The sequence below is a fragment of the Lagopus muta genome, chromosome 6, assembly GCF_023343835.1.
Source record: "Lagopus muta isolate bLagMut1 chromosome 6, bLagMut1 primary, whole genome shotgun sequence".
In the NCBI taxonomy this organism is placed as follows: Eukaryota; Metazoa; Chordata; class Aves; order Galliformes; family Phasianidae; genus Lagopus; species Lagopus muta.
The window spans coordinates 7333922-7346172 of NC_064438.1; the positions used below are offsets into that span (position 1 = coordinate 7333922).

At 38.6% G+C, this 12251-nt stretch overlaps 1 protein-coding gene across 4 annotated transcripts in view; it reads right to left on the reverse strand.

The window, feature by feature from the left end:
• Window positions 1-82: 82 nt before the first annotated feature.
• Window positions 83-12251, reverse strand: part of OVCH2 (ovochymase 2) — a 41872-nt gene continuing 29703 nt past the window's right edge. For 3 of the 4 annotated variants that reach the window (XM_048948940.1, XM_048948941.1, XM_048948942.1), the window contains exons 10-22: window positions 11199-11289; window positions 10960-11093; window positions 10551-10691; window positions 9598-9728; window positions 9000-9207; window positions 8156-8287; window positions 7666-7746; window positions 6818-7004; window positions 5371-5440; window positions 4624-4819; window positions 4087-4238; window positions 3551-3719; window positions 83-3102 (exon numbers count right to left, since the gene is read on the reverse strand). In XM_048948940.1, the coding sequence (XP_048804897.1) occupies window positions 3080-3102; window positions 3551-3719; window positions 4087-4238; window positions 4624-4819; window positions 5371-5440; window positions 6818-7004; window positions 7666-7746; window positions 8156-8287; window positions 9000-9207; window positions 9598-9728; window positions 10551-10691; window positions 10960-11093; window positions 11199-11289 (1715 nt within the window). In that variant the 3' untranslated portion in view covers window positions 83-3079. The remainder of the gene's footprint in view (window positions 3103-3550; window positions 3720-4086; window positions 4239-4623; window positions 4820-5370; window positions 5441-6817; window positions 7005-7665; window positions 7747-8155; window positions 8288-8999; window positions 9208-9597; window positions 9729-10550; window positions 10692-10959; window positions 11094-11198; window positions 11290-12251) is intronic. The other variant, XM_048948944.1, reaches the window with a different exon arrangement.

Consider the following 12251-nt stretch of genomic DNA (forward strand, 5'->3'; position numbering starts at 1 on the left):
TCCCTGTACAGGGGGGTTGTAGGCAGGGGTGTACGGGGGGGGAAGAGGGGTTGGGGAGAGGGGGTCCACACTTGGATTTCGTGAGAATAGCTTAAGGAAGGTGAGGCGGAGATTGAGGAGTGGTCTACTTAGAAAAGGCGGAGATTAATTAATTAAGGAGTGGCTTGCTCGGTATAGGCGGGACTTGGGAGGGGCTTGCTAGAAACGGGTCAAGGCTTTCGCTTGTCGGTGGTACGATGGGAAGTAGAAAATACCTGGGATTCCAGGTCTAACGCCTTCAGGTAAGAAACCGGACCAATCACTACAAAAGAAACAAAACTCAAAAGGACCAAACACTACACTGCACAGGTCCAAGAAGAAGTGAAAAACAAAAAAACATTCATGGAATTAGTTAATAACAGAACAACCCACTGTCCAGAGCGAGTGGGCATTTTTTTAGTTTGCAGTATTATGAGCATGCATATTGTAAGGTATAAACCTTAAATCTAATAAAACTACCTTACATTCATATTCTCTGTGAGTCTCTGAGTGCTGTTCCACAGGTCAGAATAAAGTGTACAACATTTACACAAGAGTCCAAGCCAAAATACAATCCCACTGCATTAACTCAAGTGAAAGCATTGTTTTTAATTTCTTCTATCAGATTTTATTTGCATCCCAAAACAGTTCACGCTTCTTTTATTGATAAAAGACCCTTGCAGTTTTCAATAGCCTAGAAAGATATAACAACAGCAAAATGAGATTACTTGAGAAACCACCAGCAGAAATGCAAAAGGTAGGCGTCATGCAGCCAAGTAAAAATAAGTACTGTAACAGTAAAATCAAATACAGGAAGATAGGGCTCTTAACACACATAAGGCATTTCAAGTGATGTTAGCTCTGCATCTATCCATATGTCCATTGCATTCCATAGGAGTGCAGCTGATACCACCTGCAGTTCCCCCATCGCTGCTTTTTCTTGGTTTGGGATTGGTTTTCTGCACTTTTTAAAAACTAGTTATTTCTTGTATTTGTTTAATAAGCAGAACAACAAACAAACAGAAAAACAACTTCACAGGTACTTTAAGTCCTACTGTTCCCATTAAGTAAAACAGAACCACATCCAAGAGATGAGGCACCCCAACTTCCAGCACAGTTACACTTGATGCATCAGCAAACAGCAACTCCTCCCAGAACCAAACAATAACAAACTTCCACAACGAAAAACCACAAAGGATATTTCCCCTCCATTCCTTTTCAGGAGTCCCTTCCAAGAGCTTGGAGATGGAACAAGCATACTCTGTCAATAACACAGCTATGCCTTATGCATCTTTGAAATCAATCTGAATTCGTCCTCTCACCATGCAGTATTTTCATTCTTGTGGCCCTCCCCTGGACATGCTTCATGAGGTCCACATCTCTCCTGTACTGAGGACTTTACATCTGGACACAAAATGTTTTGCCACTAATATCAGCAGAGACAAGATATCTTACTTCCTTCCTAGCTGTTTTCCAGGCCGTTGAGTCAAAGGATTATACTCATATCACCTATTATGCTATCCATACTGATCTAGTTTCTAAACCTACAGCCATGCACAGCCTGCAAATCTAATTGGAGCCTGTCATCACAATTTCTAGTGCAAGCAGCCATTTGGGCATTAAACAAATTGCTATTTACAAGCAGATGTGCTCACTTTGAAGCGTGTGAATTACACAGTACCTCTTTGATTATACGGATAGATTAATTAGGACATTTGCCAGTTACTGCATGCTGCCAGAGGCTGCTGGCCTGGACCACCTGTCTTTTTGAACACCTCTGTTTGAATAACAAGCAATTTGTTAAAATAGGAAGTTTTCTTATCCAGAAAAGGTGATGTTACTTTTTAATCAAAACACCAACTTTTCTTCAATACAGAAAGTTGGAACAGAACATAGCAACACCACGCTATAAATGTTTTCAACAGGTCATCAAGGCTTCCTTCAGACTTCTGTCAATACTTCCACTGCTAAGATTAACAGACCTAAAATAACATACTGTATGTAACTGATTTAAAACATTTAAAGTGGGACCATGGTTGATGTAAGGGGAACCTTACAGGATCAAGCACGAGAAACATACTTAGTACCCCAGGTTATAGAAAAGCTGTGGATCGTAGAGATGAGTGTTTGCACCAAGCACAGCCCTTACTGTGTAGAATTCCCTACATTGATAACAAGTCACTTAATGCCCACAAAATGCCTTTCACTGGAATTCTAATCTAACAAGATGGTAAAATCTTGCACAGTCTTACACACAAGCTGGGCTTGCTCATGGGGATTCACATCGATGGATGATTCCACCAGGTAGGCAGACCAGAAGGTTCTCATGTAAGTGACCCAGGCTCTCCTACTGAACCTTCCTTACATCCCAAAAGCCCAAGCAGTTTTGAGCACAGTTATATCTATTCTGCTTTTGGTGGCACCTTCACAAGTACCAAAATTCTTTTGGCACAATTATATGTAGAAAAATTGTTACAGTAACAGGAAAATAACATAGTCAAATCATTCTAATAATAGATACACAAGTCAGTCAGATCAGGCTTCTAAGGACCATCGTTTGTGCATATTAAAATACTATTTTGCAAGCAATTGGATTGATTTACATGACTAATCACTAGACAGTGTTATTTTGATCCTTAAAGATGTACCACCACTGCCTGGGTCCCCTCAGAGCCAGAACTAACACTCTCACTGACCTTAGGGAAAGATAACTGACTTCAGTTGTTTAACATACATGCTTATTTTGCATAGATTTTTGTTTTCTCCAGGGCTGCATTTGAGTGCATGCTTGACATACAGTATGTGGTGACCTATCCTTCCTTCTAGTATAGATTGACAGTGTCAGAAACCTGTAAGTAACTTATGTATATCCCAAGAACACACATGTAAGGTTGAGGTCTCAATCAGGAAAACAAGCAGTAAATTGATCAAGTTAAGTATCAGCTACTCCATGATCTCTTCAGCAGTCACAAACTAATACGCTCTCACCAAATTTTGCTTTTTGTGACATCTGTACTTTGGAAGCGTTCTACAGTGTAGTCCATCACAACTCTTTTGACAGTTACACCATGAAAACGGGCAGATCTACAAAAAGAAAAAAGCAAACAAAAAAACAGGATAGATGTTGCAAAGATCATCAAAGGCTGTCAGTCTACTTATCAAAGTGGACTCACTGTTGCCACGTGTCATTTCACACCTCCTCACCTTTGCTAGCCTTAAGAAATAAGGCAGCAAAGCAGCAGTAATGAAAATCATAGAGTTATTTTCATAGAAACGCACTGTTCATCAGAAGGAAAAACACAAAAGACATGAATAACAACACACCAATAAAGTTTTCAGAAGTGACTACTGATTTAGATTCACCTACTTCTGAGCACTCACCAGACATACTTTAAACAGCTTAAATTTCAGGGAGTGCTAGGCACACCAAGTATAAAAATGGTATCCTCAAATAAATAATAAAGATAGCCTCAAAGTATTTAGCAATAGCCAAAAGATTCATTGAATTGTTTTTGTTTGTTTCCATACATACCGCTACTGTTAATGCTCTGCTTGATCCAGTCCACAAAAACAGCAACATTTGTGTATACTCCTGGGTAGCTCTTTCTTCCACAGCCCAAGCCCCAGCTAGTGATTCCATTAAGGGTGTAAAATCCTGAGCCATCTTTTGAAGGACAAACTAATGGGCCACCAGAATCACCCTGTACAAGGACAAAGGAATGCAGTTACCTTCTAAAAGCACTCTTTATGTTTTTAAAAGATAACTTTGGTAAAAATAGGTCTAAGCTGCTCACGTGTTTAGCCATGCATAAAACATGCCATATAGCATAACATGGCAACATGCCATGCTGTAACATGGTTTGGCACTGCACTGCACTCTCCTGTCCTGCTTTCAGCTGAGGCAGAGTTAATAGAACAGTGCCGGTTATTTCTTGCTGAGTGATGGCTGCAGGTTGGATATGCCTGATCTACAGCCTGTTTGCAAGAAAACAGCTCATAGTGAGGTTTCAATACTCCTCTTTTTCAGAATCCATCTGGCTGTATCCCAAATATAAGAAAGCCACTTACTGTGCATGAATCCTTGCCTTCTTCCAGAGGGAACCCAGCACAGATCATCCTCTGAGTCACTCTACTTGGAAGATTTATGTAATAGGTCTGACATGCTTCAAGCATCAAGATGGGAACTTCCAGCTGATGCAACTTTTTATTCTTTTCCCTATCTTGAAATAAAAGACATTTTAGAAACTGGCAGAGGCATTAATTAATGATACAATGCCCGCCTCACCTTTCATCACAAAGAATGATAAATATCTCCTATTCCCTTTGCTTTTTTCTTTTAGTACAGCAGGACTGCTCTCCTCTACATATCTCCAGATTTTATACAGTCTGCTTATTTAAGGCTTCCAGAAAACAGCTTGACTCTCCTCCTTTCAAACTGATTGCTTTATTTCTACTCATTTCCATGCAAGACCATCTGAACTCATGTAAGTGAAATCCAGGAATCCAAGAATCAAAAGTACAGATGGAATTCACGTTGCAACATGGAACAAACTATAAAATACAGCCACAGTCTGCTCAACCCTCAAAATGGCAAAGACTACGTACCTTCTTCCTGTGCTCCCCACCCTGTGACAATGCATACACTGGAGGGCTGAACCACTTCTTCCTTTGCAGGGAGACACACAGGATGCACATAGTGGTTGAATTCTAAGGGCTCAGCCAGTTGCAGTAAAGCAATGTCAGAGTCCATAGTGATCTTGTTAAAGCTCGGATGTATAATATATTTCTTTACTGATCTTTTCTAGGAAAGTAAGGACATTGAGATTTGCTCAATGACTGGGGAATTTAAGCCTTTGGTTTTATAAATTTTCAGGATATATGCAAGATGCTTGAGGAGAAAGAAACATCTAAAAGCAGCTGCTGAAGTTATCAACTTCCTTACATTAACAAGTCAAGATTACGGCTCTCAGATATGAATCAGGGAACGTGCAGGAAACTCCATTCAGCGAGTATAGGCAGAGGGTCTTGGAAAAACATTAGTCCAGTCTCAGTAAACAGGAAAACTGTGCCCTTAGCCCTTATTATTTCTATCCTTGTACTAGAGACAATATACTCTTCACTCAAGCACCCTTTGGGATGCCAAGGTTTAGATTTCGTTACTGATGACCGCACAGGTCTGTGCTGATACAAGTTCCCTGGCAGTCACATAAAAACTGTTGTGCAAGTGCAGATTAAGACCAGCATTCAGGTTGAAAGATTGCTGCATCATAAGCAATCTGAGAGGTGCATTTACATTAAAAATAATTTGGCAAGATTTATTTTTATTTTCTTATTAAGCTGAACCTTAATTACCTGTCTGTATTCTTGCTCTGTAAGATCATGAATTCCTGTGACCACCATCCATAAGTTTCTGAAGAGTTCCCTCAAAAAAAAAAAGGGGGGGAAGGGATAAATACATTCTCAGGCTGTTATAACAACATTCCTAAAATGCAAGACTCTTATAATCTCCCCCATCCAAAATAAGTTTCAAAGCCCTATATATTCCTGGGCTAACATTCCCATGAAAATCTATGGAAATCTTCTTACTGACTTCAAGAGAGCATGAAACATTCTCGTGATGAGGCCATGGCATCCCTCAAACAGTGAACTAAGAGAAAGATCAGGTTCATAAAGACTGAGGCTGCCCGTTGTAGAACTCAACACCTCCACATCATGGCCAGCACCATTCCAGGGATGGTGCTGGTTTCTATCATAAAGAGAAAAATAGATAACACTTAAAGCACAATAACTCATACCATCAAATAAATGATATGAACAAATGCAACAGAAATATTTCATCCTCTGTTTTCATAACCAAACCCTCTCACACATTGAAAGGTGTCGTAACTCCCTGATGAAATCACATTAAGCCACACACACAAATTCTGATGTGATTGCAACATGCAATAGAGAAATCCTCCATACCATGGCTCTTAAAGCCATACTTCCACCACACTACAATAATGCTCTTGACAATATTTTGCAAATTGATATTTAGAAACCTAAAAGCCAAAGTCCACATTTCAAAACAGCATTTTCATTTCAAGTTCCAACAGAAAATAGAGATATCTGAGCATATTTGGCATCTGGGGCTTTTGAAATTTTACCCTCATTTTCAGTAATTGCAACTTATTTAAAAATTGAATCAGAATACTGAGTTACCATCAATCCTGGGAGGATTTAAAAAAAAAAAAAAAAGAAAAAGAAAAGTTTAATGACTTAAGAGCCAAAGTATATGAAGTTTAAATTAATGTATTTATGATTCATTTGAAACTGGAAAAGAGTCAGTTCAGCCTACAAGAATAATCAATTTGCATTTTAGAAAATATTTTAAAGAATCTGAAAGTCACACATAGTACCTTCTTGGCTTCTGTCCATAAAAACAGAAAAACATCCATGTGATCTGAACTAACAGATAGATAGCTTCCTAGTAAGGAAATAGCATCAACTCTGGGCACAAAAGCTTCCTCTGTGTCCTCTTAACATCTTGAGGAAATAATGCTCCTTTACAAAGGATCCAGAGAGAAGTTATCCAAGAATAATTGATGGATGACAAGTGTCCTCACATACATTCTGTAAACTGATCTGAATGAAAACCAAGCCTACAGAGTAGGTTATTTCTTAGGTAGCCACACTAATCGTAGTACATGCGTGTGGAGCAGAAGAATACTGTGCCAATCTCCCCAGGCACAAATATTACCCTGCAGAGATTCATTGTGTAATGCAGACATTCCCAGAGGATTCATCCAAGTGTACTTACTTAGAATTAAAGCAGTGAGCAGCTGTGACAACCCATTCTTTGGCAACAACTGCTCCTCCACAGACATGTTGATCTGAGATTTGTATGCTGACCTGCCAAGGCCATGAGTGTGGTACAGCCTCTTCACCTCCAATTATCCTACTGAAGATGAACCTCGGCTGATTTGAAGGCATTCCACAAACATCATCTAAAAAAGAAAAGGTTAATGTCTCAAGAAGATTTTCAGAGGTTAAGATTGATGAGGCAAAGAACAGCTCATTTAAGAGCCGCCCCACAGCCACCCCACAACTGCCAGGCTTCCCCCCCAATGCTTTTTTCTATATCTTTCAAATTCTCTCCTTAGAAATTACCCACATGTTTAGAGATAGCACAAGGAGGTGCTTTTTGCAAAAGGTGAGCATTAATGAGGTGAAAGCAACCTATGGCACTTCAAAAGTTTTAGTCTCAGATCTACAATGAATGCAAACATATTCCATTCTTCATAAACTACTAGAGGCAAGAACAAAAAAAGCTTTAAAACTCCAGTTATTAATTCCAGCTACCCTGCAGTCTTTGCAATCATCTTCCATAAAGCAGTGTGTATTTTGACTTGCAGGCTGAAATAATGTCATTGTATTGTTCTAAATAATTCAAGATGCTGAAGGAAACAAGAGAAACAGGTTCTGTCATTTGAAAGCTAAAACACAGAAACATTACTATTCATCTTTTTATTTCCTTGGCACGAAAATGAAACATCTTGAGACAATGCAGAGTGCAGTTCTGAAACATTTGGAGAAAATGGCATTTAAGTTGCAGTCCAAGAGGTACTTCACATTCCCATGAAGAAATAAGAATTCAGGTCGACTAACCTGCTGTAACCTGCAGTCCTTCCTCGGTCATATTCGTATTTTCAAATACTTGTACGCTAGCAGAATCCAAGGTATCTAAATCTAGGAAATGAAAACAGCAACTGTGTTAGCAGGCTGTCCCGAATAATATTTTTTAACTGCAAAATAATTTTTATTTCCTTTATAATCATTTCTGAGAAAGGAATAGATTTGTACCTGAGGAATCTATGTTAATACAGCTTCACATGGTAGTAAAGAACCATTTAAAATGTACCGGAATACTTTACACAAAACAAAACCCTGAGGTTTGGGGGAGATTCATTGTTCTTCTTTACCCACTCATCTGATCCTCTGTTCAATCCTTCAGAAGATCACAATAAAGATTTTTTCACTGAAACAATGCATTAGGTGAAATCTCCTAGAGCAAAATCATTCTGAATATCACTATTCACTGCAGAGCCCTTTCTGCTGCCCTAGTGAGGCAGCCTCCCAAGTTACGGAATTCTATTACCTGTAACATGTACAAAAGTGATTGTAGCTCTGAATCCTTCAAAGTTCTCTGTTTCATCAGAGTGAAAGACAACCAGCATCATGGAAGAGGAGCTTAGAACAGGCGCTGGTAGGACAAACCCACATGATCTAGCTAAAAACGAGAAAGCAAAGGTTCACACAAGATTAAAAGGTAGTTTTTCATATTTACCTTTTTAAAAAGTGCATACACAGAATGTGCATTCCAGTTGTTACACGAGAGGGTAAAACAAACCCAAAACTGTGCACAAGAGAGGGTCAGATAAGCCAATGGAGGCTGAACAACTGTTCTACTATTTCTGTCAGTTTGTTCAGTAATTATCTCACAAGAACAAGGAGACTCTTGGCATTATTTCACAAGATATTATGGCAGCACTTGTAGTCGTAGGTTGCCAGTGCATGTAGATTACATTGGAAACTTGGGTTTCCTTGTCAGCATTGAAATACTAACATCTGCCAGTGCTAACCTTAGCACCAGTATCAGACTTGAATGGCACAAGTCTTTGCTTCTTTTGATGTAAGCCAAAGGAATCTCCAGCTAAGCATTGTATGAGCATTGCATGAACATTCATCTTGAGTGAAGAATTGGATGCTGAAAGGGAGAATTCCTGGGTGCTTTCTGCCTGGCATCATTTATTTACTATAAAAACAAATGACAGCCTTATGCCTCTCCCCCCTCCATTTTATTTTTTAAATAGACATGAATTCAGATTGCATTCCATATAGAATGTAAATGCACACAACTGTTGCTAGATTACTTTTTGTATCCATAAGAGGAACAGAAGAACCAATACAAGCAAGCACTTTCAAGGTACTGAAATTAGTACCTGCAGCAACACCTGAGACTCTGGAGGTAAATTTCAGTTTACACTGTAAAAGAAGGCTACTGAAAGTCACAGAAATAATAGGTCCCCAAAGTATGCCAAAATTAAAAGCCAAACCAATTTCCTCTTCTTTTTCCACATCTTCATACACAGTAACAGCATCATAAGAACAATCTTCACTCTCTTCTACTTCAAAAGACTGGTATGTAAGCTTTAAAAAAAAAAAGAAGAAGAAGAAGAAAGTGAATCCTGTTGAATTCACGAACTGGAATTCAAAGCTCTAAATAATGTCTTTAATAATCTCAAGGATTCTCTTAAAGTCTCATCTCTGTGGTGTTCAGGCCCCTCACATAACATTAAATTTGATAGAAGAAAGCATCATGGTAAAATTTAAACCAGGAAATCCTATTTTACTATAACCCAAAGGAGAAGTCCAAACCTATCTGCCTTTTGGGACAGAAAGGGATTTCTCTCAAGTGTGTCCAACAGCATTATTCAAGCTTATGTTGCTAGATCTTGCTCGTCTTTAGCTGCACACTTTCTTGTCAACTAAATGATGCCCACTTTCATTCCACAAACACAAGAAGGGCACATACTTTACCTTTATTACATGGTCTTCTGGCGCACAAATAATCCATTGACAGTCTGCCAGATTGCTGTAGTGCTCTGGATAGTGCATACTTTGCAACACTCCTTCTTCAAAAAGGACAGCTAAGGACTCACAGCCAGAATCTAGAAATCCACCAAGAAACAAAAATTGAGGCACCTATTAAACTATTCACACACACAACAGGGAAAAAAGAAACCCATAAAACCTCTTGTGGTGCTTTCACACAGAAATAGGAAAATAGCAGCAAGCCAAGTCCTTCTGCAAGAAAAACACAACAAAATGTTTTCAATCTGTTCCCAGGCAGAAGAGACGTTCAATCGTGACTACAGCACGTCCCCTGTGATACAGGCAGTGTGCTGCAGAGTGAGTTACCTGTGTGGGAGTGATAGAAGTGCAGGACACAGGCACGTCAGAAGAACATTTGCCAATTTTATTTGGAAATGAAAGTGGAGGTATGGAATCAGCAGGTATGACTTTCTTGCTAAGCAGTGGCAAGTCCCCCCAGAGGGGATTCCTCCCTGCCCTTGCAGATCATAAAGGAATGAAACTGATTGAAAAAGCTGCAGAAACAGAAACAACAGGTGTCTGTTTTTGTAAGTACTGTCCAGACTCAGGAGATGACACTGGTACCTGCCCCCTAGTGATGATAAACCACTCTGCAGAGCAAAATTGAAAGTAGCTTTCACTGGATATTTGGCTCGTGTGATTGATTCTATTAATTTCTAAAACTGTCTGTAAGTGGAGAAGGAAATTAAATCATTCTAGAGGATTTAGGGAAGAGGCAAAGTAACAGGAGGTTTTTTTTCTGAACAGCATCTGTCCCTATCTCTTACTGGCATCTCAGTTTTTCCACAATGCCACGCATCAGCCAAAGCACACTTACCTTGTTCACAATGGCATCCGCTTAGGAAAAATCACAGAAGCTTTCTCTGAGTTAGACTTACCAGGATGGATACGTGGTGTAAGAGCTTTATAAGTCATAGAAAAACCAGTGCCATGATCCTTGTTGTCAGAAACAAATTTCAGCCTTATATTGTCGGACCCAATCAAAATAGGTAATGGAAGATCTCCTCCACAGAATTTCCCTGAAACAAAATATCAGAGAATAATCACTGTTTAAAGTCTTCAGTCATTTGAGAAAACTCTGCTGTACAATTTCTAGCACTTGCTTATAAAACTTTGTAGCTGAAAAAGAAATTGTCTTTCTATTCCTATTGCCTATTAATCCGTTAGCACAAATAAAAGATGCACATTTAAAAATCCTTGACATCAGCAATTCATATGCTGACACAGTTCTAATGAATGAAAGGATACACTGACATTATTTTATAGAATAAAAAGACAGCAACTCACCAACAAGTCTGTTGTCTTTTGAATAGACTGATAAAGAATCATACTCGCAAAATGTTTCCAGCTCTATATCGAAGTGGGAAAAACGAAGCAATATATAATTTCCTTCTGATACAAACACAGTCCATACACACAACCTGTAATGACAAATTTGCTCCCATTCACAAAACTGGAAGAAAAAAACAAAAACAACACAGGTACCAGAAAGATCTTCTGGGGAAATCTGTGTTTTGTCTACTCACTGATGGCTTTGATAGAACTGTTCAGAACTTCCAGGAAAATTTAATTCTCCTTCATTGTCTGGGAGCTTGCCATCCTGAACACTACAAAATGCTGCATTGTAGAGTTAGAACAAGAATCAGGTTTGACACATACACAATCCTCTGTTACACCAAACATCTAGATAATATTGTGGGACGTAAGACTGTTCATCTTTACCTTGTTTCTGATGGCAGAATTATGTTAGGTCTTCCCTCTCTTCTATTTGAAATGACAGCAAGTCACTTTTAAATCACATAATTTAGAGGCAAAAGCCAAGCTCTGCCACTGTAAAAACAGTGGTGCTTTCTTATCACCCTAATAAAAGTATTTGTTAAATGATGATTTTGGTATCAGGATTTTTTGGACAGGAAAAACGCATACCTCAGGATTATGCTTTTATTGCTGACCATTTGTAATAAACTTATTAGCTGTTTTGCAGCAGAACACTTTTGCAACAGTACAATAGGGGACTGGAGGAAGCAAAAGTGGTTTTCTCTGGATGACTACTGCTAGAAACCACAGATACCTGTAAAAATGCCTCCTCTTTGCCTTTCCTTCTCCTTGCCAAGGTAAGCCAGCAAGACAAAAACAAAGTACACACACGGAATCAAAATATAACCTCAGCTGTTAAATAAATTATATTCAGGAATAGATGAAAACAATTTTTTGTTTGTTTGTTTTTACATTCCATTCACAGAAATAGACACCAGATAAGTAGATAGATTCATCACAGATGAGCAGAAACTACTATCAATTTTACCTGATGTTTTCTGTTTAGAATCTATGCTTTCATGCACAGAACCAACATCATTAATTAGATTTCATACGTTGCTTGAGGTTCTGTTCTACATTTTTTTCCCATTAATTCTACTTGCATTTCAATAAATTAATGCCTTATCTGTCTTAAGGGAAATTCCTTTTTGAAGTCACCTGCACATATGTACTATCTTTCTTCAGGAAATTCCTTACTAAGCTAGAAAAAAAACCCTATGTATTTAAAGTATACATTTTAAAGTGTATTAATAAGTCATACT